Source organism: Camelus dromedarius, chromosome 2, assembly GCF_036321535.1.
Source record: "Camelus dromedarius isolate mCamDro1 chromosome 2, mCamDro1.pat, whole genome shotgun sequence".
Taxonomy (NCBI): domain Eukaryota; kingdom Metazoa; phylum Chordata; class Mammalia; order Artiodactyla; family Camelidae; genus Camelus; species Camelus dromedarius.
Window position 1 is genome coordinate 73,063,798 of NC_087437.1, and position 25,947 is coordinate 73,089,744.

The 25,947-nt window shown below is 41.8% G+C and overlaps 2 protein-coding genes across 4 annotated transcripts in view; one reads left to right on the forward strand and one right to left on the reverse strand.

Moving 5' to 3' along the window:
- The window catches only part of CD96 (CD96 molecule), a 79,873-nt gene that overhangs the window by 31,296 nt on the left and 22,630 nt on the right, over window positions 1-25,947 (reverse strand). For 2 of the 3 annotated variants that reach the window (XM_064495594.1, XM_010985081.3), the window contains exons 5-8: window positions 23,549-23,604; window positions 12,853-12,943; window positions 10,921-11,109; window positions 6,187-6,279 (exon numbers count right to left, since the gene is read on the reverse strand). In XM_064495594.1, coding sequence (XP_064351664.1) covers window positions 6,187-6,279; window positions 10,921-11,109; window positions 12,853-12,943; window positions 23,549-23,604 — 429 coding nt within the window. The remainder of the gene's footprint in view (window positions 1-6,186; window positions 6,280-10,920; window positions 11,110-12,852; window positions 12,944-23,548; window positions 23,605-25,947) is intronic. The other variant, XM_064495597.1, reaches the window with a different exon arrangement.
- On the forward strand, window positions 16,352-19,621 carry ZBED2 (zinc finger BED-type containing 2). Its single transcript, XM_010985080.3, has 2 exons — window positions 16,352-16,561; window positions 16,803-19,621. Exon 2 carries the CDS (start codon window positions 17,639-17,641, stop codon window positions 18,290-18,292), a length of 654 nt encoding a protein of 217 aa, XP_010983382.1. The 5' UTR covers window positions 16,352-16,561; window positions 16,803-17,638; the 3' UTR covers window positions 18,293-19,621.

Sequence of the window (25,947 nt, forward strand, 5' to 3'; positions counted from 1 at the left end):
CCATCAATTCACCTGCAGCACAAAGAGCCTTTAAACCCATAATGGCATCAACTAGACAACTGCACTGAAAAGAACATAAGTCATCACCTACATCTAAACACACGTGAGTCAGCCCCGTCAACTCCTGCTGTCAGGATAAAGTGGATAACGACCCTCAGTCAGCATAAAGGAGGCGTGTGTTGTGAAACCTTAATTTCTGCATACAACTGTTTTCCTGTGGGATGCAGATTGTTTGGTGAACATGTGCTCACTGAATGGCTAAAGGCAATGTGTACTGCTGGATTAACCATCTAGGAAGGATTTTTAGAGCTCCCTTGGGGGGAAGATGACAATAAGCAGGACAGAGCTCATCATACACCATGTGGTACATTCATCAACACTCAATAACTATGAAACGAATGGAAGAATGGGATGTCTAATAGATTTTCCCTGGAGGTACCTCACTTCAAAGGGGGGAACTGAGTAAACAAATACCCAGAGTAAATCAGTCATTGAGGAAACTACCCTTGACTTACAGGTGACAGGTATAGAAAAAATTGGGAAATTCTTTAACAATCTGTAATGTGTGCCCCAGATAAAAGGTTGTGAGAGATGCAAAATCTAGAATTCCCAGGATTCAAGGGAGAGCACTGGAGTTTGTACGGATTCTGTACGCATCTCTGCGAAGTAAGGATTATAGTATAATTATGCTGAGAAGAGAAAGGGTAATGGATGGAGGAGGGCCTTTTCCTCCAATTTATTTCCAACTGAGGACCTGTTAGCCCACTTCCAGAGGCTGCATTTCTCGGAAAGCACTGGCCCAGAGAAGGGAAAGATTAATGAAAGCATAGCTGCCATATTGACCTTTTCAGGGCAGCCATGCCAGCTTCACACTGGAAGGGGTATTCAACGTCTAAAGACTTATACTGAGCACCCAACATGCACTCTCAGAGGCAGTTTGAAGTCGCTGTCTGGACTCCTTTCTGTCTGTTTCACTTTCTGCATGACTTTGGGTGAGTTTTGTAACCTTTTTATGCCTTTGTATCTTCATCTATAAAATGGGGACGGATAATAATAGTACATATATTACTGTGTTTTGAGGAAGCTTAAATAAGAGAATACATTTACTAGTTGAGAATGGTGCCACACAAACAGAGGCACTCAAACACTAACAAGGATTGTTACAATTATTGCTTAGTCCTACAATACAACCATGCCAGTTGGTGAAAAATTTTAGGTAATTACTAGTGAAAAAAAAAAAAAAACCTGGAAGGCCTTTGATGATAGTTTTCTAAGCAGCTTTTATTTATCCCCCATATTGAGGCAGACAACTCTGCTGAGTCTTCTGTCACACACAGTACTCTCCACTTTTATATCTGCCCATTCTAGTTCAGAACATTATCACTTTACATCTACATCATTTGGTCTTCTATTTTACTTACATTTTTCATATACTCAGAAAGCCACAGTGGCTGCTTTTTGTTGTCCAGATCACAGCCCAAATCCACAGCCCATTATCTTAACCTTCACCTGGTTCTACCTCACCTGAGCAACTTGCAGCCCCTCCCTAACAAGCACTGTAGAACTCACCCTGCTTGTCTTTCCATGTCCTACGCTCATTTCATTTTATGTCTTTGTCTGAGGATCTGTCTCTCATCTATCTTCCATTTGAGTCTATATTTCTTTCCAGACCCGCTGTGTAACTTCCTTGATTCCACTCTCTGCCTCAGAACGCATTTATTTTTCTTAATTTTTGGTGTTTGGATACATATGATAGAGGCAGAAACTATGGGACAGCAGCAGAGGTGTCCTGACTCCTTCACTGCATACCCTGGGTAACTGCTTCCTTCCGTCTGTACGCCTCAGGTCTGACCCCCTGCTCTCCAAGGATCAGGTGTGCTCACCTGGAGAGCTGGCCCATGGTTAGAACCCGAGTGGACCTGGTATTGCACTCAGAGCTTCCAGGAGTAGGAGGATCCAGACTGTGAGGACTTGCTAAGTTTTTAGAGAGGGTTTAATATCAAAATCAATGCCCTCAGGTCAAAGAGTTGTGCACAGACATATAAATAGAAGGCTGAGCCAAAAGGCCTCTGGCCTAGTGGCCAGTGAAATGGGAGGCCAGGAAGTGGGTCTGGCTCAGTCATAAGCTCTGAGCAGCTGGGGGCCTGCCTGTTTCATTCGTCACTGTCTCCCAAGACCTCAAAAATTCCTGGCTCATAGTTGGCTTACTTGTTGAATGAACAAATGTCTTGGATGATGATCATAGTTGGGGCTGGTGTTTCTGAGGCCTGCTCTCTGAGGAGCAATTCATAGCCAGTGAGCTGGGAGGCACAGGGCTCTGCTCGGAGTCCTGCAAGGCCCGGAGTTACCAGTACTGCTCCTCCCTAGATTTGTCAGGGGTCTCTGATGGTTCCATGTGGGCTTGTCTCATCTCATCACGTCACCTGTCAGCCTCCTGTCCTTCCCTAGGACAGTGCTGAGAACGCCAGTTAGTTCAGGCTGAATTGAGCTAGGCTTCCCTGGGTAGCCCTTGCAGTGGATTATGAGTTATAAGGTTCCATTGTGTCCATTATTTTCTACAGTTGTTTAAAAAATATCCTTTCATTGAGGAAAAAATATGAATTATATGTTTGCAGCAAGATCTGTGGCTTAAAAATTCAGACTGAATTATACAGTTCACTATATCTTAGAGTCTGGAATGAAACCAAAGCCTTTTGAAGTTGGTTTCCATGACATGTTTCATCTCGCTTCCTTTCTTGAAAGAACACACAAGGGCGAATCCTACCAGCTTCCGAGGCAGTTGGTCATCGTGTGACTTCACAAGTTACCCTCCAGGTTGCCAAAAAAATTTAGATTTTTCAGTTGTAATTCAATGTTTATTCTAAGTAGATAAGTTTTATTTAGATATAACCAGCCATTGATTTAACATGTTTTTTGACATATAAAAATCGGACTGAAAATTGTTCCAAATATAATCTTGTTACTACCTTGACAGAGGTGCAGATTTTGTAAAGTGAGAAATAGCTACTTTTATTATATTGGAGCCTGAATTTAAAACAGGGCTTCTCAATCTCAGCCCTACTGACTTTGCAGACGGGATAATTCTTTGCTGTGGAGGTTGTCCTGTTCGTGTTGTAGCATCTTTGGCCTCTGCCCAACAGATGCTAGTAGCACCATCAACCCTCTAACTGTGGCAGCCAAAAATGTCCCAAGATACTGTACATGTCCCTGAGGGGGGGGGGGTGGAGGCAAAATTACTCTGGTGAGAATCATTGATCTTTAATAGTTCTGAGGTCCAATGTGGTGGGTGTTTATAATAAGGAGGTCTTTTGATTCTTCAGAAATTTCCCAACTGTATCAGCTTAGTATGATAGTAGATCAGGTAGCATGCTTTCTGCTTTTTAACAAATATGTTTATTTGACTGTGCCCTTTCAACCTCTCTAATACTAGAGCTATATTAGATTGTAGATTTTTTAGGGTAACAAGTATCCTTTTCTTTTCCTTGAATTTCTTCACAGAAATAAGAATGGTATTTGATCTGATGAAAGAATTTAGTGTATGTCAACTAACCCCACAGAAAACTCAGCTAGAAGTAATTCATTTCTGTGTTCAATTGGCAGAATGTACATGCCATGACAGTGTGAGTGTTTTTTTCTCTTTTGTTTACTGTTATATTTCCAACACCTAGAAGAGTACCTGGTGCATAGTAAGTGCTCAATAAGTATTTGGTGAATGAATTATGTCACTTCCCTTCTAAAAAAAGGTTTAATGGGGTCCCTCCCATTTCCTAAGGGATAACATTTAGAATCCTTAGACTGGGGCTTAAGGCTCTCTTTAGTCTGCATTTTCCAATCTTCATCCTTGCTTCTCTGCTGCACAATCCCACTTCTCTGACCCAAACTTATCTACTAATATTGTCAAATTCCCATGAATATTTTTACCAGTGCACAAAGGCTCACTTTGTTTTCTTTGTTTAAAATGTTTTTTCCAGCTCTCAACTTAGTCAAATAAACACAATATGTAATTCAAGGGTCAGCTTATTTCATCTGTCTTAAGTAACACTTCCTGACTCCAAAAACTCATAGGGACCTTTCCATACTCAAAGCCTAAGACTTCTTGGTCTGTTCCTCTCCCTGAGCATTTTAATTCTATAAAACATGGCACCTTGTATGCTACTGTTTAGACTGATACTTTTCCTATGTGCGTATCATCTCTCTCCAAGTGCACTGCAACCTTTTTGAAAGCAGCAAAACAAATTATCTTTTTTTGACAATGTTTTTGAGTCTATTAACTGATATTTACATAGTGAAGAAACATTATTCTCATTCATTATTTTTTATTCATTTATTCAACTAATATTTTTTGCACGCCTACTCTCTGCTAGGCACGTGTAAGGAAGCAAAACAAATACCATCTCTGTCCTCATGAAGTATTTAGCCCAGCTGGAGAAAACATGCTACCTAATGCACTGAGAACTAGATTTAGAGTCAGAAGACTTTGGTGTGAATACTAACTTTGCCACTTACTAGTCATGTGATCATTTAAGCTCTCAGCAACTCAGTGTCCCCATCTGGAAAATGGAAATAATAATGTTTGTTCTGTCTACCTCTCACAATAAAAAAGATAAAACCACATTGAATTTTATGTGCAAACATTTTCTAAAAGTTACAGGATGTGGTTGTTTTAATTTGTCCACAAATGCTTTGACACCCTTTCTTTCAAGAACTGGAGCCCAATTTTCTCCCTCTTGAGTATGAGTTGGACTTGGTGCCTTACTTCTAACAGATAGAATATAGCAGAAGTAATGGTGTGCAAGTCTGGAAGCTGTGTCATAAAAAGGCACTGTGGCTTTTGTCTTGGTGACTCTATTTCTTGAATTACTTGGTTTAGCAAAAGGTTGCCATATTGTGAGCAGCCCTGAGGAGAGATCCCAAGTGGTGAGGAACTGAGTCTCCTGCCAACAACATGCTCAGCTTGGAAGCAGAGCCGTCATTTCCAGTCAAGCCTTCAGATGACTAGTGTCCCAACCAACAGCTTCACTACAACCACATGGAAGAACCTGATTCACACCACTCAGCTAAGCTGCTCCTGGATTTGTGACCCCTGGAAACCACGTGAGCCAATATGTATTTCATAAGTTGTTAAGTTCTGGGGTAAATTTGCTATACAGCAATGGATAACAAATACATAGAACACTAAAGAGATTTAAGGTACCATTGTTGAATATACCAATATTTGTTGAATGAACGATACCATAATCTACTATGGTTTATTGCTGAATGATGAGTTAGAAGTAGAAGAAAAAGCAGCTTATAAAGAAGAAAATGACAAAGCCTTAAGAATCAGGAGAAACCAGATGGATGTAAAACTTCTGCTGGGTGATTTGCAGGCATTTCTCACCCTGCCACATGCCTCATTTTCTGAGAGGTATCAACCTGTGACAGTGGCTGCAGGCTACGTGCCAAAGGCTACAGGCTAAAGGAATTGTTCATTCCTCCTGACTGCTTTGTTTTATTCCATTTTCAGTTCTCATTTTGAGCTAAAATGGATAGTTTTAATTAAATAAGAAATGAAAGCCACACTTCTACTCTAGAACATACTTTTTCTGTGTGTTAGTGAAAGTCACTTTGGTTCTTTGTTAGACACAAAGGCCATGGACATGGGGATTTATGATTTGTTTGCATCAATGCCAACTTCTGAAAGTCACTGCTAGCCCTCTGCCATAGTAACACTGACCCAGCCTGACCTCCATTATTAATAATGCCACTGGGAGGCTGGATTCATAGTTCTCATAGTCAACTTTGTCAGAATTAATTTGCACGAGAACAAATTTAAATTTAAAACTATCTATCTACCTCGGGTCCACAGGATCCCCATTGACAACCAATTTCTTTAACACCCCATGGAGAACACAATTGTGGAGGAGGACTGTCAATTTATTAACTTATCTAACAATAAATACAGAATGTACACTTCTCACTGAATATTTACTGACCCTGATTTTGCCAAGCCTTCAAATGAAGGACTTTGGAAGTTGTGCTAACTCTTTTACGCCACAAGAACTGTACTCAGTATGTTTATCTAAAATGCCATAGATAAGAAAAGGGCATGAGTTATAAATCTTCTGAAATCTTTTTCTTCATCAGTCTACTTGGTTAAAGGGTTAATACCTCGGGAAAAGTAAAGCAGTGTGGAAACATCCTTACTTGTAGGAGATATGCTGTTGGCTAGAGAAGGCTGGGTGCCCACGGTGGATTCCACAACACGGAGCAGAGGCTCTGTGGGAGGGTTCTCTGGGCCTGAAAGGATGAAGCAGACATTGATAATGAACAAAATATGGTTCCAAAAAAATACAGTATTAACTTAGTTCCCCCCAAAACTTTTATTTATTCATCTAACAGAGTATTATTGATTAAAAATCATCATTATTGCCCTGCTATGGCTAAGGCAGTGGAGCATAATGGTGGATGACAAAGACATGGAGCAGTCTTCAGGGAGCACACAGCCTGGAAAACAGATAGGTAGCCAGGCACCGTGTTGAGTGCTGACAGCGAAGTGCAGGGCACCATGGGAATGCACAGGAGAGGCACCCACCAACAGTGAGAGGTCAGGGAAGGCTGACCTCTCAGAGAAAGCAACATTTAACCAAGACCTGGTAAAACAATTATAGCAGCTAATGTTTTGAGGTATTTGAAAAGTAACCATACAGTTTGCAAATCCATAAACCCACAAAGGTTTTAATCAGTAAGAGTAGAAACAATGGTACAGCTCCCCAGTGGAAAGGAAAGTAGAAACTCTGTCTTGGTCAAAACAAAACTCAGGGGGTATAAAAAGGAGTGGTTAAACCAAATAGGGAAAAATTATTCCCCAAAACTCAAATGCAGAATTCAGCAGAAACATGTCAGCCAGTTTTCAGAACATTATATTTACCATAACGTTTTAAGGGGCTGAGTTGCTGGCCTAAAGCCACATCATCTATTCCTGAGAGTGTCTGTTCTGCACAGGCTGGGCAGGGCTCTCAGGGCCACCCTCATGGGCAGCAGTGGCCATGTGTCTGTTCCACAAGGGCAATCGGGTCAGTTCTGGAGCCTCCTCAGAGCTTGAATCAGCCATCAGCTGGTCCACCCAGAAATGAACCAAACCTCAGGGTTTGCTAGGTCCTTACTTCTCAAAATGTGGCCCATAGCATCTCTTAGGATCTTTTTAGAAATGCAGAATATCAGGCCCTGCCTCTCCCAACCCCTCAACTAAATGAATCACAATCTGCTTTTTAACAAGGTCTTCGGGCAATCTATATGTATAGGAAAGTCCTTTATTGACACTCTCTGTATTCCTGGGGTCAGTTATGGATATGAAGGAGATCATGAAACCAGAAGTATTTGTCTGGCATATCTCACCTTAAGATTCAGTGGTCCTCTCATCCCACTCGAACTCTCCGTTTTTAATCCTTTCTCCACATACCAAAATACACATGGACACTCTCTCACACACACTAAACTACTCATCAACCCTTAATTCTCTTTGTACCCCAAAGGTCTTGATCAAAACAGTTACAGCTGGAAATCTATTTAATAAACAAATCTCTGATGAGGCTGATGGTAATCAGAATATCACCCACCCCAGGAGGTAGTGTTTGCATTCAGCTTTTGAATTGAAACAAAAGAAAATATCCCCTCCACCTGACCCCAAACAAAATAACTCTTGTATAAGCCAAAACACTGACTCTGTCGTGCTGCAACATTAGACATTCTGATAGAGCAGGCTGGCATCATAGGATATTTTTAGAAAGAGCTTTTTATTTTTCTTTTTTTTTAAGTTGCTGTCGAATCATGAGAATTCTTTAGGCCCTGGTACTCAAATAGCTGCCTGATGAGCCACCTTCACCTTGACCTCTTCCCCTTTCTGAGTTTTTAGACTAAGACTCACTGAGAACTTGAACATCCTGGGAGACTGGTGGGTAGGTGAGGAAGGAAGCACCTGAGAGGACTGTTATCTTCAGCCTTCCAATATTATTACTCTTTTCTGGGAACAAGAGAGAGCAAAAACTCCTCCCTTGCTCTCCCCAAATCTCCCTCGTGTTATGTAAGGGTCTCAGAATTTCTCCATGTTGGCACTCAGAGACAGGTTTTCCTCCTGCATTTTCATCTCAAGATCTGTCAACAGTAATAACCTGACTCTTATACAAGGCATCAAAAGTTTACTCCAGAGTTCATAAAGCATCCAGCAGTACTGCTGCAGGCAGAAAGCACATTTGGAAGTAAATGTTTAAGAACTTGTAACAAATGGGAAAATATGATACGATAATGACATTGCTTTGCAGAGCCTCAACTGCATTTTCTAAATCATTCACAGAGATAAATGTGAGAATGTGACCAGAATACAAGCTGTAATTTTGGGAAACTGAACTCTTCAAGATTTATTGTCTTAAATATTTGATCATAAAGGAAAAAAACTTATTTGACTATTTAAAATTAACCATCCACTCAGAGCCTAAAATTATACTAGATCAAGGGCTGTCCTGTAAAATTGAAATTACGGTGTGCTCTGAGTATCTGAATCGGTGCTCTTTCTTATGGCCTTAAATATATTCACTTTTTTTCTGATCTTAAAACCAAACACAGTTTAAGAGAATGAGAAGATAAGCCTGGAAGAAAATATCTGCAAAAGACATATCTGATAAGAACTGCTATCAAAATAAACAGAGAATTCTTAAAACTCAATAATAAGAAAACAAACACCCTGATGTAAAAATGGGCCAGAGGCAGCTATCTCACCAAGGAAGATACAGAATTGGCCAATAAGCACATGAAAACATGCTCTGCATCAAATGAGATCAGAGAAATGCAAACAGAAACAATAATGAAATTCTGCTACACATATTCCAATGGCCAAAATCCAGCATACTGACAATATAAAATGCTGACAAGGATGTGAAGCAACAGGAACTCTCATTCGTTACTGGTGGGAATGCAAAATAGTACAGCCACTTTGGAAGACAATTTGTTGGTTTCTTTTAAATCTAAACATACTCTTACCATACAGTCTAGCAATTGTGCTCCTTGGTATTTACTCAAAGGACTTAAAAACTCATGTCCCACAAAAACCTGCACATAAATATTTATAGCAGCTTTATTTTTAACTGTCAAAACTTGGAAACAACCAAGATGTCCTTCAGTAGGTGAACAGATACATAAATTGTGGTATATGCACTCAATGGAGTATTATTCAGTGCTAAAAAAAAACAAAAAACCAAAAACGAGCTATCAAGTCATGAAAAGACATGGAGGAACCCTAAATGTATATTATTAAGTGAAAAAAGTCAATTTTAGGGCAGTGAAAATTTGGGGCTTTATGATACTATAATGATGAGTACATATCATTATGCATTTGTTCAAAACCCATAGAATGTACAACATCAAGAGTAAACCCCAAGGACTTTGGGTGATTACTGTGTGTCAGTGCAGGCTCATCAACTGCAACAAATGCACCGTTCTGGTGAGTGATGTTGATAATGAGGGACAATACGCATTTGTGGGGAGAAGGTAACGAGAAATCTCTGCACCTTTCTCTTAATGTTGCTGTTTATCTAAAACAGCTCTAAAGAAGTCTTTAAGAAAAAAAAGAAAAACAAGAACCAGTTTTAACATCATAAAATACTGATTTTTTCAAACATGGTTCCGTCTATGATGAGAATAGGATTCTCTTTAGAAATTTGAGGTTACTTAGTCCTTAGCTCATGTCCTTAGATTCTGTCACAGCTACTGGCAAATCTGTGTGAGAACCAGCCACCTTTCTACTGTTCCAAGACTGCAGCCCCCACCATGTCTAGTCCTGTAGAAAGGAGGTGCACTTATTTCTGAGGGAATTAGGCAAAGTTGAGTATGGATGTTTCATGACCATTTCCGACTGATAAAGTTCACAGAACGGTATGTTCATGCACGCGCGTGCACACACACACACACACACACACACACACACAAGCAGGGTTGCAGGGATGATGCTACTGTCCCGGTATCTAAGGCTCGCATTGGTGACAGGGCTGGGAGGGACCTAATACACAGACTACAGTCCTGAAACAAAGGAAACTCTTTCCCTCATAGATTATTCTGGTTTTGATAAGTAAGTTATAGACCATAATATTTCTGAAAATAGGAAGGTGGTAAAAGATGTTAACGGTCCTGCAGAGTTGTAATAATGACTTGCAAATCCGTTTAAGTTTTATAGGTGTTACTTTACTGGTACATATGCATATTTGACAGTTGTCATTACACACTTCTATTTTTTATGGGCAATCTGTTGTCACAATATTTGTGGAGGCATTTGCTCATATCTTTTATGTAGTAAGCTTTTATTATTTGATCTGGTTCAGAGTAATGAATATTCTGGTTAATCAATGTTGTAATAAGTAGAATGACCCCACATGTGAATTTTCAAGTCACAATCATCTTCTGTGTCAGATTCTGTGCTTCAAATTTAGGGATACTAAAATCAGTATATCTCATACATGGATTATCCATTCCTAAGTATTAGAATAATATATGCTATATATAAATGAATGCTTTTAGTAACTCAGAATTAATTTTTAAGATTTTAAAAACTCTCTTGTATTAATGTTAATTTTTGTCATATGGCAGAGTAACATAAATGCTAGTTAATTAAGAGTTATTATTAATAGAATTTGAACAAGAAATTGCTGTATTCACCGGAAATTCTTGGAAACAGAAATCAGCTACTTTCTATTTGAAGAAATTCTTTTCAGTAGAGTCCCTTCAGTCAAAAAAATATTAGCTACTTTGAAATTTAATAATTTTGAGTTGTGTAGAGCGAGTTTTCAGTATATCATGGAAATAATCAGTATCCTATTTGTTTCAATTAGAAATGTTCTGAACTTACAGCAGTCTTGGCCACCCCTTGTTGACCTTATTATATAGACAACTCACCCAAGGAAAATGTGATCTTTTCTGATGAGTTATTCCACACTTTGTTTCCGGGGACTGGAGACAGAGCCATACACCAGATGGTCAATTTGTTTAATTGGGCTGGTTTACTATCATACACATATGTCAACACAGACTTCAGTTCCAAAAATCCACCTCTGTCTTTTCTCTCTTCATTAGTAATGTGCATTTCTATGAGGCAGATAAGAACAAGGCTGGTCACCAACATTTTCTATATGAGTCATACAATGATGCCAAGGCATGGCTGGAGACAGTTTGGTTCATGGTGATGTAGGGTTTAAAGTGGTCAAACCGTAGCTTTTGCGTGGTGAGCATTTGTTTTGGCAGGCCTGGAATTAACCTGAACTGTTCTTTCAAGCTCCTGCATGACACCGATCCATGGTCAAGGTATGAAAAATGTTGATTAAAAGTGTTGCTTTACTTGTGAGCATGGGTCCAGTGGGTCTGCAGCAGGCCTTCCCAGCTCACCAGCTTTGTTTATTGATAATGGTGAGATTGATGATTGGCCCCTGGCCTGGGTGAAAGTCTGGGACGACTCTGCTGTTGAATGTGGGTATGTAGCAGGAATATACCTAAGTGACCAGTAAAATTTAAAACGACCTCAGCTGAGCATCCCTTTTGGGTCCCCCCACTTTGAGGTGCTATAAATGTGTACGTGTGATGCATATCCTTACTTTAAGGATATTGTTGCTAGACTGTATCCTTTTCCTGAAATAAGCTGTAGATTTATAAGCACTGTCACTGTGGGTCCTGTAAGCCTTCTTTAGAAATAGAAGCCTGTTTAACTGCCACTGCTTGGACCACCTTCCAGTAGCACAGATGGTGGCAGGAAATCAATATAAAACTCTGTCACCATAGGTCTGAACTTTCTAAGCTATCACAACTTCTTTACATTGAAGGTTCTAAATGCTAGTTCTGAAGTTACTACTTGCCAAAGTGATAACTAAATGCAGCTGTATGCTAGTAAACTTCTGGGCACACTGTCTGGCCTCACAGTTGCAAGGGTAATGGGCACATTGAATCGGGGCTTATTTAAGACAATACGTGTATAATGACCCATAATAGATACTTTCAGGGTTGCCTCCTGTCACTATTGTGGGTGAATTCTTTTAAAAGTGACCTAATAACAAAACCAGGAATGGTCTGAAAATGAATCAAGTGGATCAATATGACGATCATTCATCAACATAAACTTTAAATTTCATCAATTAAAAATATCAAGGCAGCAAGAGCTATGTGACTCAGTTCCTCTTGAAAATGTATGAGCTTTGAGGAAAAATGACTCAGGAGAAAGGAGAAGGGCTGTTGTTCCAGGCAGGAGGGGCTGGGTGGTTCCGGCAGAGGCTGCTGCGTTTACCGCCTATGGAAAATACGGCTTTGTATGTTCTCACCTGAGCTTGTCTCGATGTGTGTCCCTGCTCCAGGAACTTTTAATCCTCCTGGTGAACAGGTTCCTTGTCATGAAGCCAAGTCCTTTATGACACTCCCTCCACCCCTCCTCACCCCCACCCCACCCAGATCCTTGTAAGAAAAAGTAGAAATTGTTTGTTCATTGATTTAACGTAGTGATGCTAAGTTAATTCAACGAAATGAAATTACTAATACATATGTGTTGACTTAAAAGTGTTTGCCCTCATATAAGAGATCTGCTTTTACTAACAGTTAAAGAAAACAGTGTTTATATGTGAATTGATGACATCAACTATATTTCTGACATTCTGGGAAATGCTACCTCGCATCTCCTTGGAGGAGCCAGATGAGGTGTCAAAAGTGACATGGGAGGCAAGATGATGTTTTTCTTGGAAGGAGAATCGTTCTTACATGCCAAGGTCAACTTGGGCAGTGGTAACGTCTATTGTTCTTTGTTTTCTTTCTTTCTTTGCCAAACCCACTTCCATTGACTGATTTCCTTACCTTCTCTTTCACCTTGAGGGAGGCTTCTCTCTATAAACCATGTAAGATTTGCTGTGGGAAATACATTCCTCAGTGAGCAGGTAAATGTTCTCTGGGGGCAAAGACAGAATGCAGAAAGAATTATTTGCAAATTCGGAAGGAACTGGTGCCCCTTACATCTCCACCAACCCGCACATGAGGCAAACTGGCACAAAAATGAGGTTCTCCTCTTTTAACAAGGCAGCGTTTGTTCACCTTTAAGAGGTTGTGTAAAACGTGAACTGTGAGTAGGCAATCTCCTGTAGAGATGTTATAAATTAATGGCTAGAATCCTACGTCAACTTAAGAAGAATCTAGGACTACACTAATGTTGCAAGTCTGGACTCTGGGATCTGGAAAAGGGAAATCACATCTCCATACAGAAAGAATAAAATGGTATAAATGGAAACCAAAGAATAGAAAGAAGAAGCTGTAACAGGCAGAGAAGAATATTCTGTTCCACCAAAAGGTAAAAGAGAGCCACACTTCGGTTGTTTCCATTCTCCAAATAACATAAAGTACTATTTGTAGCAACAACTGCAGAAACCATTTAATATAAAAATCTCTCTTTTGACTTGTAAACAGTCTTCCTAATTAATTTTTATTTATCATCTTGACAATCCTATAGGGAACGTAAGACACTCCTCATTATTGCCACTTGACAGATGGGGAAACCAAGGAAAAGAATCACAGAATGGTAAATGGGAGTGGAATGTTGTTGAGGGCATCAGTTAGAAGTGTTACCTCAATCCCAGTCTGAGATATTTTCTAGAAATAAGAAAAGAGCAGAACAGATAGCTTATGTTACAAAACCAGAAAGCTCAGAGGTGGGGTAGCTACATTTTATTTCCACCATTGTGTTTGTTCCTTGTGAGATGGTGGTTTCTTCAAGAGACTGGTGAAAATATCCAATAAGATTTATTGGATCTTCGTTATTTTATCTGAGACACTGCAAAACTATAATCCCATTTATAGTTACTTGTTTTCTCATCAAGAGACGTGTATCTTACATATGACCAGCCCCAGTTCTTAGTTCTCAAATATCTTCCACAATTGAGGAATATATTAGTTAACTAGTAAAGGACAATAAACTATATTTAATGCTTGGGGTGCCAATTTCCCCACAAAGCTTTGCCCACAGGGTCTGGTCCTGAGCAGTACTGAGAAACCAAATGTAAGGATACTAAGTCACATTTTCCTGGTGAGAGCCCACTGAGGTGCCATTTAACATCCCTCAGTACATCACTGCAAAATCCCGGAGGAAATCATGAGACTTTCAGAAGAGGTTATCTATTATATCCAAAATGGTAGGTAGCAAACACTGCAGCCTCCAGTTTTCCCACTCATTCAACATTTGACAATGGCAACACAGGCATGTGACAGGAATGCAGATTCATGAAATTATGCCACTTTCTGTCCTAGAAAATCAAAAGTGAAACCAAGTCCCCTCAAATATATTCTTATTAAGTAAAGGAAAGAGAATTCAGTTATTTTATCCAATAATATGCCAAAGATCAATGTTTATCTTCAGGTGGTCCATGAAGGGATATAAAAGTTACAGGAAAAATTTTTTTTGAAATGTTGTAAAGGTGTGTATTAATGCCACTACCTTTAACTGCTCTCATGATTTATTTTCCCCATGCTCAGCCACCCCACCAAAAGATGATGACATGGTAATATCAAGAACAAGTAGGGGTTCCATTATTTTATAAAGGCAATTGGCTCCCTGTAGAAATTTCTTGTCACCCTAATAAAAATGTTAAAAAGCTTTAACTCTTGTAGATTTTTCTGAATTCAGATTTTATGGAAAAACTCAGATGTCATATATTCTATACCATCTCCAGACAGTCTTCCAAGGCTTTGTTTAGGGATATGGTCCTGGTCCTGAAACTCCTCTAGTCTCTAAACTTGAAAAGCTGCAGACTAAAGTAGTTCACATTGAAGTCAAACATGTTATGAAACGTCAGGCAGTACGGTTTTGCTGAGCAGGCAGAGCTGTCTTTATTTGGGAACTCCCAAATGATTAAGAAGAGAAACACGTTAAATTTGAAAAAAACATGATGTCAATATGCACAAGAGTCTACGTGCACATGCGTACAACTGCACACGCACACACGTTCCTCTGCTGAGAAGTCAAAATCACCCACTCACTCATTGTGGACCTGCTACATTCATGAGACAAGCCAATTAATTGGTTTCTCTAACACATTATTCTAAGTACATATGGAATAAGTGAGCAGTAGCACAAAGAATTATGCAGTAAGTGTCAAAAAGTTTGGATATTCTGTGGGAGAGAAGAGAAGGGTGAAATCTGGGAATAATGTATAGAACAGAATTGTACTTCGTGGGCAGGGAAGAGCTGGGCCTGGATTCTACAGGTGGTCTGTGGTGGAGAGTGGCGGGGGATTCACAAAGATGGACAGATGGAAAGGCTCATGGGCTTAACTATGAGCGGGCGATGTTGTCCTGGAAGCAGAGGTTGGAGCACGATGAGGTTGGTGAGTCAGGAAAAACGAACCCAAGTCTGGCTGTGAGACTGGTCATTTTGTTATTTCTGTAGGTGAAAGACTGCACTGGGGACCATTTGCAAGTTACCTCATTCTAAATTGGCTCAAGTTTGGACAGAACCTTTTCCAAAGGGCTTTTCACTGAATCAGTTTGAAAATACTAACTTTTCAGTATAGAAAGAGAAATCTTTAAAAAAAACAAAAAGAGTTTCCCTGTTTGTTTCCCAGCTCCTCATTTCTATTTGGAGTCTCCCCACACCCATACACTTATTTTTCATTTGAAATTTAAGTTTCAGTCTCCACATGCTTTCTACTCTATCATTTCTATATTTTCTCCTATAACTCAAGGTTTTTTCTTCCATAGATACCTTCTTCAAAAAATGCCTGTCTCTTCTTGGTAGGTTTTCCTTCCTAAACATTTATATATATATAAATGTGTATACACATACATTTATGAATCAAAAATGTATATGTACATATAAATGTCTATGTATATACATTAAGTTGTGATTACCCCTTTATTTAACTCCAAATGAGAGTAGAAGCCAACAGATTTTGGCTTTTCCAATTCTAGTTACATAATATAATAAAAAGCAATCCCAAGTCTGTTTCTCAGTTTGCTGTATTTCTCTAAATTAAGGGGGTAAAATTCTTTTACTTAATTTCCCCTTTTCCTCAAGTTCTTTGGCTTTTCTACTGACTATATTTACAACATCAATAGTTTCCAACTAAAAATGAAACTCATGGTCTAACAATTGGACAAAATACTTGATACCACAGATGTCCTTGAGGAATGTGCATTCTTTGCCCATATTTCACGCTTTCCCCCTCTTAAATCTCCTTCTTTGCTTGAGAGGCCAGATGATCTAGTCCTCTGGAAACAGAACTAAGACTTGTAGGCACTTGACTTACTGTTTCACTGCATGACTTTTGCCAGGGACATCTTTTTTCCACGGTGGAGAGGGGCGGAGAAAAGGTCTGCATTTGTGTCTAGAGGTTGCAGAAAAGCCCCACAGGCAGGAACACGCCCACTTGGAAACACGGCTTCCCTGGAAGTGGGAGGGAACAGGAACTGGAGGGGCCCTCCTCCTGGAGGCCGGAGTCAGCTAACAGCTACCCAAGGTGGCAGGAGCTCTCACCCTGCACTGGAGCCGCCAGAGACCAGTCCGGAGCCTTGCTCGCCTGTAAGTACCCATTTGTAGCTGGCAGGGGGGGTTGTTTCCTAACTGTTCGGGGTTGCACAGCTTGACAAATAAGGCTCTCATTCACTTAAGAAATGGCCCAAGAAAGGAGAAAGAAGTCAGGCTGTTTTTAAAACGTAACATAATTTCCTACTTACTTATTTACCCTTAAAATGGGGTAAATAAGCCGAACATCTGGAGTCAGCTGCTGTCAGGAAGGTCTCATCAGCTGTTGGCTTTGCAGGTCACGGTGCCCGGGAAGGCGGTGGGCTGGCAAGCTGCTTGCCGAGGACAACTGGGCACGACCAGGTCCATGGGGATGCGCTCCACCTCTCTCCTCCCTGCTTGCCAGTTCCTCCTGCTGAAAACAGCTAAGCCTGCTGTTTGGAATTCTTAGAATCCCAGCCCCAGAGCGACCTCCCTGGAGACAAACGGACCTCACACTGAGAACTTTATCTCCCAGACCCTGGCAGGCTCTGTAGCCTCCGGATGGCCTATTGCAACCGTTCTCAGGAAGCACGAGTCTTTCCTACATCGGCACTCGTCCAGGCTTCTACCCACTCTGAGGAAGACCCAGGGAGGCCCCAGCCCTGGGTGTCCTGAACAGCCTGAGTCCTGAGGCTGCTCCTCCTGCCTCCAAATCGCATTTTCTGGGTCTCCGTGAGCAGAGGAAGAGCCGGAGCAGCCAGGAGGAGAATCGAGAGAAAGCCTAAAATTTTCAATATTCAAAAAGCCCCTGTGGTTCTGGTTGACGCAGGGAACACCGAGTTCACTGAAGAGCCGTGTGACTGCTGCGCTGGTTTGTTTCGTCCTCTGGCCCAGCCAAGGCGGGCTCAGGCGTCCCCGGGTCATGGAGGGAGCGCAGGAGAGCCTCGCAGGCCATTTTGCTTGGCTCTGACTCACCCTGACTCTCCGCTGAAGCAGAAAGGAGGAAACATCACACTACCAGGTGTGGCCAGCCTTTGGCCATTATTGTGAATCCTCAGGAGTTACCACAGTCCCTTCCCGAGTACACATTTAGCCTTCGTTGTGGTTCAACTCAGACTTTTGGCTCCAGGAAAGCTGTAAAGAGGAGACAGGATGAGGCGGGAAGAGGAGGAGGAGGAGGCAGCCAGGACGAAGGCAAAAGGGCACTTAGAAATGAAGGAGGAGGAGGAGGTCGGTGAGACGGGAGAACCGGTTGGCCCTTTTGCCAGTGCCATGCCCACCCCAACGCCCCACAACAAGGGGACCCGGTTTTCTGAGGCCTGGGAGTACTTCCACCTGGCTCCTGCCCGCGCTGGGCACCACCCCAACCAATATGCCACCTGCCGCCTGTGTGGCAGGCAGGTGAGCCGTGGCCCTGGGGTTAACGTGGGCACCACAGCCCTGTGGAAGCATCTGAAAAGCATGCACAAAGACGAGCTGGAGAAGAGTGGCCATGGTCAGGCCGGGCAGCGCCAGGACCCCAGGCTTCAGGGGCCCCAGCTCCCCGTGGGCCTTGAGGGGGACTGGGCCAGGCTCCTGGAGCAGGTGGGCACCCTGGCTTTATGGGCCAGCCAAAGAGAAAAGGAGGTGCTTAGGAGGGAGAGGGCAGTGGAGTGGCGGGAGAGGGCTGTGGAGAGGAGAGAGCGAGCCCTGGAGGAGGTGGAAAGGGCCATCTTGGAGATGAAGCGCAAGATGAGGGCTGAGAAGGAGTCCTGCCAGAGGGACAAAGAGCAGCCTGCAGCAGCGCACCCCTTCCATTTCGTTTAAATGGGGTTGGGGGAATCTAGTCCGAAAAGCCTGACTTTAGACTCCTAGCAAAGAGCCATTTTAGTTCCAGCTTAAGTATATAGAAAAGTGGGTTAGAAGGATTTTGTTTCTAGGAGAAAGAGAGCATAGTATTGGTTAATCTCAGCCGGTCTGAACTGGCCAAATGCTTATCTATACGGTTCCTACAGCTGTACTGACCAAAACTTTAAAATATACTAACTAAAGAGAAATGTTGTTTTGCCACCACGGGTCTGTGAGTCGCCTGGGGGCAGATTGTACCGGCCCGTCAGCACTGATGAGTGAACATAACAGGATTTGTGCCTAGCACTTCGTTTGTGGGGAGCTGACGGTTTTGACGGTTGAGGTTAGTTGGGTAGCCAAAATGCGCCGGTGTGACCCGCTCACTCTTCAGACCCTACCATGAGCAGAGCTTAAGCTTTCTAGGACAGAGGTGTTTGCACACATGCTGGTGTTGATTTGAGAACTGGATACAAAGCTTGTTCTGTGGGGCTCAGCGCTGTAGGGACAAAGGAGCTTGAGCCCAAGATCTCCAGATGCTTCCAGTGCGTATATTTCTGTCATTACTGCAGTGCTTACTTAAAGCTGTTTCATTGGTACAACCTGTTTGAATCTTGTAAGTCTTGCCAACAATCAAACACGTAAGTAATTCATGCAGAATCAGCACAGGGAGAATTAAAGACTTTTCAACTCCCTTGAATTAAACATTAAGAACAGAGGATATAAAAATTTGTTCATAAATATTTTAAAACATAATTTGATTCCCTATTAAGCTCTGTTAAAGAAGGAGTTTGTGAGGAAGAGATGAAAAAGCTCAGAAAGAAAAAGAAAAAGGTGGAGAGATGGGGTAAATGGGAGAAATAAAGAACAGAGGAAGAAAAGTGAAAAAGTAAAAGGAGCAGAGAGGAAATGTGAAGATAAGAGGGGACAGCCCCTTAGGAAAAATTCACCACGGAAAGGTAAGAGACCTTGACTGTCTGGGAGAGTGAAGGACACAGAACATTTTCTTAGCTTCTGAGGTCAATTTTAATGAGTTAAGCTGCTTTTGTTTTTGTCCCTGTAGACCATACAAATCGCTCATTCATTTGAGCAGTAGGCTTCAGATTATATTCCTGTCTTTAAAACACTAACTGCATGCCAATGCATTGTTCTCAGATTTGTTTTTCTTTAAAGCTGTTCATCTTTAAATATTCAGAGATGCTTTGAAGAAAGGGACTCAGTAGTCCATATGGAGGGAAAAATTCCCTGGGCTGCTGAGGACATGCTTAAAATGTTAACTCGGGAAAAGAATAAAACCAAACTGGAAATTGCTCTGGCCTTTGTGCTGAAGCTGACTTGTTTTGGATGATTCCCGTGGAACCTAATATTTATTTATTTTCAAACTGGGTTGGGAGTGGGGAGGAGGGGAGGGTGAGGAAGATCAGAGGAGATAAAGACAGCATCTCATCTTGTAGATAGCCCGAGTACTTTCAGGCACGTATCTCCCTGAAAGCAGACAGGATCCTGGTATAACAACGGCGCTGTGCCTTGTGCGGTCCTCACCTCCGTGGCTCCTTTTTATTGCTTGTTCTCAGACACATCAGCAGCACTAACAGCCAGATCTGTCCTCACTGTGAGCTGTTTGTGGAACAGACACAAGTCCAAACACCAGGCTTGTGAAAAACCTGGGCTGCACTGCAGTCCCATGATCCCCCTTTTTTCTGGAAACATGCCTGCTAGAAAAGATTTCACTTCCCTTGTGGTTCCCTCACAGGGGTGTGGTGCCCCTTGTAGGGCCCTCTCCATCTGTGTGAAAGCTCAGGGGCTCACCATTGCAAATGACGAGGCCGCTGGGATTCACACGGCTGGAGATTTGGACTCAGAGCCTTATTGCGCCACAAAATATGCTGCAGAAAAAGAGGCTGCAATACCTAATACACACACACACACACACACACACACACACACACACACACACACACACACACACACACACACGGCAGGGGGGATGGAACTTAAGAAGGTTAGGGAATTCACAAAAACTCAGACTTTGCAAAACCAAAATTAAATAAACAGAAATAATCAAATTCTGTAAATAGCGACTGGAGCTGTCCTGCTGAACTCTGACATGGGGTTTTAGGTCATGGCATCTGTTTTCCATGGTTCTTGTTATTTGAGCCTCTCATCCTAGTTAGACATTTCAGCCCCATCTGCTTTTGTTTCCTATGTTTCATGTGAGGTAGTTTTCTTTGGACTTTTTTCCTCTAAATTTTGTCAAACATAATAAAGTTAAGAGAGTGACAAGGAGCTGATGGAGTGAAAGCACAGGCACTGGAAAGGAAGCACGTGGCTCTGGGAAGGACTGTGCTGTGGCGCTTTCCTGGATGTCTCGCGTGCCTTCCTCTGCTGTATCATCAGAGTGGGGCACGGCGGCTGGAGGCCGCGACTGAGGGGCTTTCTGGCCCAGCATCTTTGCTCCACTGCAACAACCTGCCACATGGGGGCCTGGGGCTTAGGGTAAATAAAGACTCCCTTTCCACTGAGCTGTGGGAGCGAGGCTGCACGCCACGTCGGAGCCCCGGCAAAGCCAAACCCTCGGAAACATGCAACAACATGACATCCAAAGGGGTGATACTCTCCTTGGACATCCCTAGCGTGTCTAAGCCTGAAAGGCATCACTGTTAGAATGGTTTGGGGAGGTTTTCTATTCTACGGGGAAACTAACCATAAGCTTTGCAACTTTAATTAATGATGTTGGAAGACACGGTTCCCAGCTGATCAAATCCCTATTGTCCTAACACTAAGGGCTTGGTGCAGTGAATATATATGTAGCCCCTAGTAGGCATCCAATAAGTGCATGTTGACTTGGTTAATTTCTAAGGGATGAAGGGAGGTAATTCTAAGGGATTACCGTTACTGAACACTTATGGTTGCCAGATGGTAGATACTTTGCCTACAGTATCTCATTTGATCCTTATGTCACCATTGTGAGGTTGAGCTCACTGTCCCTGTTCACTGATGAGGAAGCTAAGAAGCTGAGGTCCAGGGCTCAGAGTTAATAGTGACGGAGGAGAATTCAGACCCAGGTCTATCAGATTCCATAATCTATATTCTGTTTTTTCATTATCCACCCCCACCCCGTTTCCTAGAATCAATCACATAATAGATTTATGAATATACATGCAGAGAAAGGAATAAGTGACAGAGTGAGTGAATGATAAATAGTGGGGAGGGAAAAAAACATTTCTGAGACATCAGTGATGAGCTATGTACTCCACCACTGTGCATAAATTTAATTCATCTAAGAGCCCTGTGGATTATTTATCATGATCCCAGTTTTAGAGATGAGTTAGTTGGGACTCATAGAGCTTAACTACTTGATGAGGCTAAGTAACTATTAAGTGGTTAAACTGGGATTTGATCTTAGTTCCATCTGCCCCTGAAGCATGATGTCCTTTCGTCATGCCCTCCTGCTGGGATATGGGCGTGCTGAGTTCTCATCCCAGCTCTGCCCTTTGTGAGTGGCTCGGCCAGTGGTTTAGACTTTCCAGGCCCCGGATTCTCATCTGTGAAATGACAAACGCTCTACCTACTTCAGAGGCTTATTGTGGGAATACTACATGGTAAAAGTATGCAAAGGTGCTTTGAAGAGTTAATAAATTATTCAAAATACAGTGCGGATTATACGACTATCAGAGTGAGAAATTACTAATGTTTGGCAAGGTCTTAAAAGATCCACAGACAAGCTGTGTCCTGTAGCTGGTTATGTGGAGTTGGTGAGAGATTATTCACTAATTCCCCAGGAAGGAAAGTTCCCTGGTTTTACTAGTCAGAGCCTAGGGAAGCATGGGTACAGAAGAGGAAATCTGATGATACAGAAAACAAAATCCTTTAAAAAAAAAAAAAACCCCAAAAAACTGGAATTCTTGGATCCAATCCTGTGGTTCTCTATCTGGACTGAGTCCATATGACCTGTAAATACTGGCCCAAGAACCTACCAAAAATCCTTACAAGAAACAAAAGTACCTTCCAAACATTATATCATTAGAATATTTGTTTCATTTAAACTGTTGAAAAGAAGTCCACTAATAAACTTGAAAATTAATTGTGCCAGAAAAAACCCTGAAATCTTTCCTATGTACTCAGGATGTAACAATTAATCCAGGAAACTAATACATAAAATCAACAAAAGATACAAGGACCTGAATAATGCATATATACACTCATGTAAAACCACACCACAGAGTCTGAGCTGTGATTTGTATGCAGCCATCAAATTACATGACTGATACTCAGTGAAAATATGACCAGAAATCATAAATTATTTAATGTTCTTGGGGCTAGAAGAAACTAGAATATGAGTTTAATTTTTTCTCATCCCACATAATAGGAAATGTTTGAGAATTAATGAGAATCTTTATTCCACTTGCAGTTTTGAAAAGTTTGAATGAAGTCACAATGTCACAAGACAGCTGAACAACACACATAATAGTAATAACAACAAAAATGCTTATTGAGCAAGTAATATATAGCAAACAATATACTAAGAACTTTTCATACATTATTTTGTTTCATTCTTAAAAACAACAACTGCAGATTACTCTCCTTAACCCCTTTCAGATAGATGGGAAAACTGACTACAAAGGTGTGAAGTAAGTAGTCTCAGGTCACAGCCAGCAAGAGGAAGAGCCAGGACACGAGCCCAGATCCCAGAGGCTAGAGGCTGGGAACTACCTACAGGAAACTGAAGCCAGAGGGCCTATTCTAATTTCCTTTTTCTCCTGCTCTTCCTCCTACTCCCTAAGAAACAGCCAGGGTTCTAAAGAAGTTCAGAAGGCACATTTTCTCTTGTCACTTAAAAATAAAAACATTGGGAAAGCTGGTATAGGAAATGAATTAGAACAAATTAAATGTCAGCTTAGCAAAAAACCTCATTCTTACACCAGGATTCACACTGCTTTCTGCCCCACTTTTCCTACACTATAGGCTTCAATTTTTATTAAACAGACATTTAAACAACTGAGATAATTTTTCCAGGAAATTTAAGAACTAAGGATCACAAGATCACATGTTCTGAGAGCCCTAAGTCAGAAAATAAGGATTCCTATTGGGATTCTACAATCAACTCAGCGTTCCTTCATTCCCCCCCAGACATTAATTGGAGTAAAGTCCTTTGAGACAACATTCTGGGCAAGGATGCAAACTGACATACCTTGGCACATTATGCTGTAGATTTTCAAAAGCTTTAATGTGACTTACCTCTCCGAAGACATCCATGGAATTATTTTCCACAATCATGGGGGTTTCTGGCTTAGCTTAATGGCAAATAAAACACAGTTAGTTATATGGCACTGAATGCTACTCTACCTGGTCACTAGTGTGTGTGTGTGTGTGTGTGTGTGTGTGTGTGTGAAAAATTCATAACTCATCAAATATTTATTAAACTCCCACTACATGCCAAGAATACACTAGATGCCTAGGAAACAGAGGTGAACAGATCATATTCATCATCCTCAAGAAACTTACATTTTCATGAAAATACAGATGCATCAACTAGGAATTAGAATGCATGGGTGTAAGTACCGTTACTAAGGACACGTAGTATTTGAAGAAAGCTTTTAGGAGAAGCTTCCAAACCCAACCTTGCAGAATAAGAGGAGGCTTTTGAAAGAGGCAGCATCTAACTGAAACTTGACTGATGACTATGGAGAGTCAGGTGAAATGAGGAAGTGGAGGAGAGGAGGGGCTGGCAGTGGGGAGAGAGAGAAGAGAGAAATATTCTATGTGTCCAAAGGTCTAGAAATAGAACTTAAGTTATAGGCCCCTGAAGAGGACAGGAAGAACACTTTATTATTGTTTAGCTGCCTGGCACTAGAAAATAGGGAAGATTTCAGCGATCTTCTTTTTGTCCTGCTAGATTGTAAGTGCCTCAGAGCCAGAGTACTTTATTCATTTCTCCATCTCTAGCACTTAGCAGTGCCCAGCACAGACAGTGAGAACATCACGTTGACCTGAAGTGGCTTCAAGTAAGTTCTTGAGCACAGCAAACAAAGCCCTCCATGAACCAGGGGAGAAAACATGAGACCCCCCATCACAGGTGCAGTCAGCGTCCACCACATCCACTTGGTTTCTGCTTACTAAGGCGCCTCACTGGGCATACCTGTGACGCTCTCCTGAAGATTTACTGGGGCTATGGGAACACACTCAGTCCACAAGCAAAGCAGACTGGAAACTGCAGAGAGTACATGGTGATGACAGATGGGGAGTTGGAGATAACACCCCAGCTTCCTTGGGGTAAGGCTGACGTGTGTTCTCCCAGAGCTTCCCTGGTGGGAATGAGCCCTAAGTCCACAGTGATAACTGGCTGGATCATGTATATTTTATTATCTTCCTTCCCTTCCTTGACACACTTTCCCACTCTATATTTCCTAGGACTACCTCTCAAATAAATTAACTTAACTCAAATCTTTGCTCAGAGTTTTCTTTCAGGGGAACCCAAACCAAGGTACAACCTAAAACAGTAACAGAAGGAGGGCTGTTTCTGATCTCCTATTAGCAACAAATGCCAGTAGTTTGAAAGGCCTGAAAGAAAGAACAATTACTAAAAGTTGCAGGGGTGATAGAGACAGATTCTTTGGGGGGCTCAGGACAACTATGTTTAAAGCTCAAGAGTGCAGTAGAGCAAACTTGTGATGGTAGACGACTCCCCACTAAGGAAAGGAACGTCAAAGGAGATGTGAGGGGGATGCAGGAAGTGGCAAGGGGAAGCTTCTGGTCCCTAGTCCATCAGAGAATAAAGGCGTTCAGGAAGAAGCAGTAAACTGGATGTAGGGCATGCAGAATGGCTTTGTGATACACTTGAGTATTTATCTCAAGGTTTTCATGTTTTTATTTTTGGCTTATCCTATTTGAGGAATGACCCAGGGATGCAGAGTAGGTCCTAAATAAGATAGGAATTACACCGCTGTGCCAGGATCGCTATAATGTACAGGCGGGTGACACCCCCAAATAGAGTAAAGGCTGGATGAGACAGCCCAAACACAACCTGGCCCACCTGCTAAAGGAGAAAGCCAGGAAGCAGGAAGAATCCAATTCTATGAACAGGCGGGCAGAGTCTCATATTTTCAAACATCCACTGAAAGGAGTTCAGAGAAGAAGCAAACAAATAGAAAAATGCAGAGACAAGGTGATAAGGATGAGAGTGTAAAGGATTCCAGACCAAGATGAAGGTATTTACATGCAGCAAAGAGATTCAGGACACGGTTTAAATGTTTACAAGGCAATTAGATCGAGTTATGGTAAAAAACCCTTGGTCAAATGGGGCACAGTTTGCCTAACACAGAATTATTTCTTCTCACATCCTGGATGGCTGCCTTCATCGATTTGCCAATAGTCAGGCCAGATGAGTCAGTTTCATGTTTGTGCTGAGACAGTCACACCTTATAAGTGAGCGAATGGTGGTATCAATAAAAGAGGGGAACAGTCTTTCCGACTCTTCAAAGGACGTTGTTTAGTCTCCATAAGGAAACTGACATCAGGGGCAATCAATTATTTCCTAGCCCACGCCCGAGGAGAGATGGAGAAAGAGGGAGGGAAGGAAGGAGAAAGGGAGGGAGGGCAGGAGGAAGAGAGTGAGAGCCGGAGAGAGAGACAGGAAA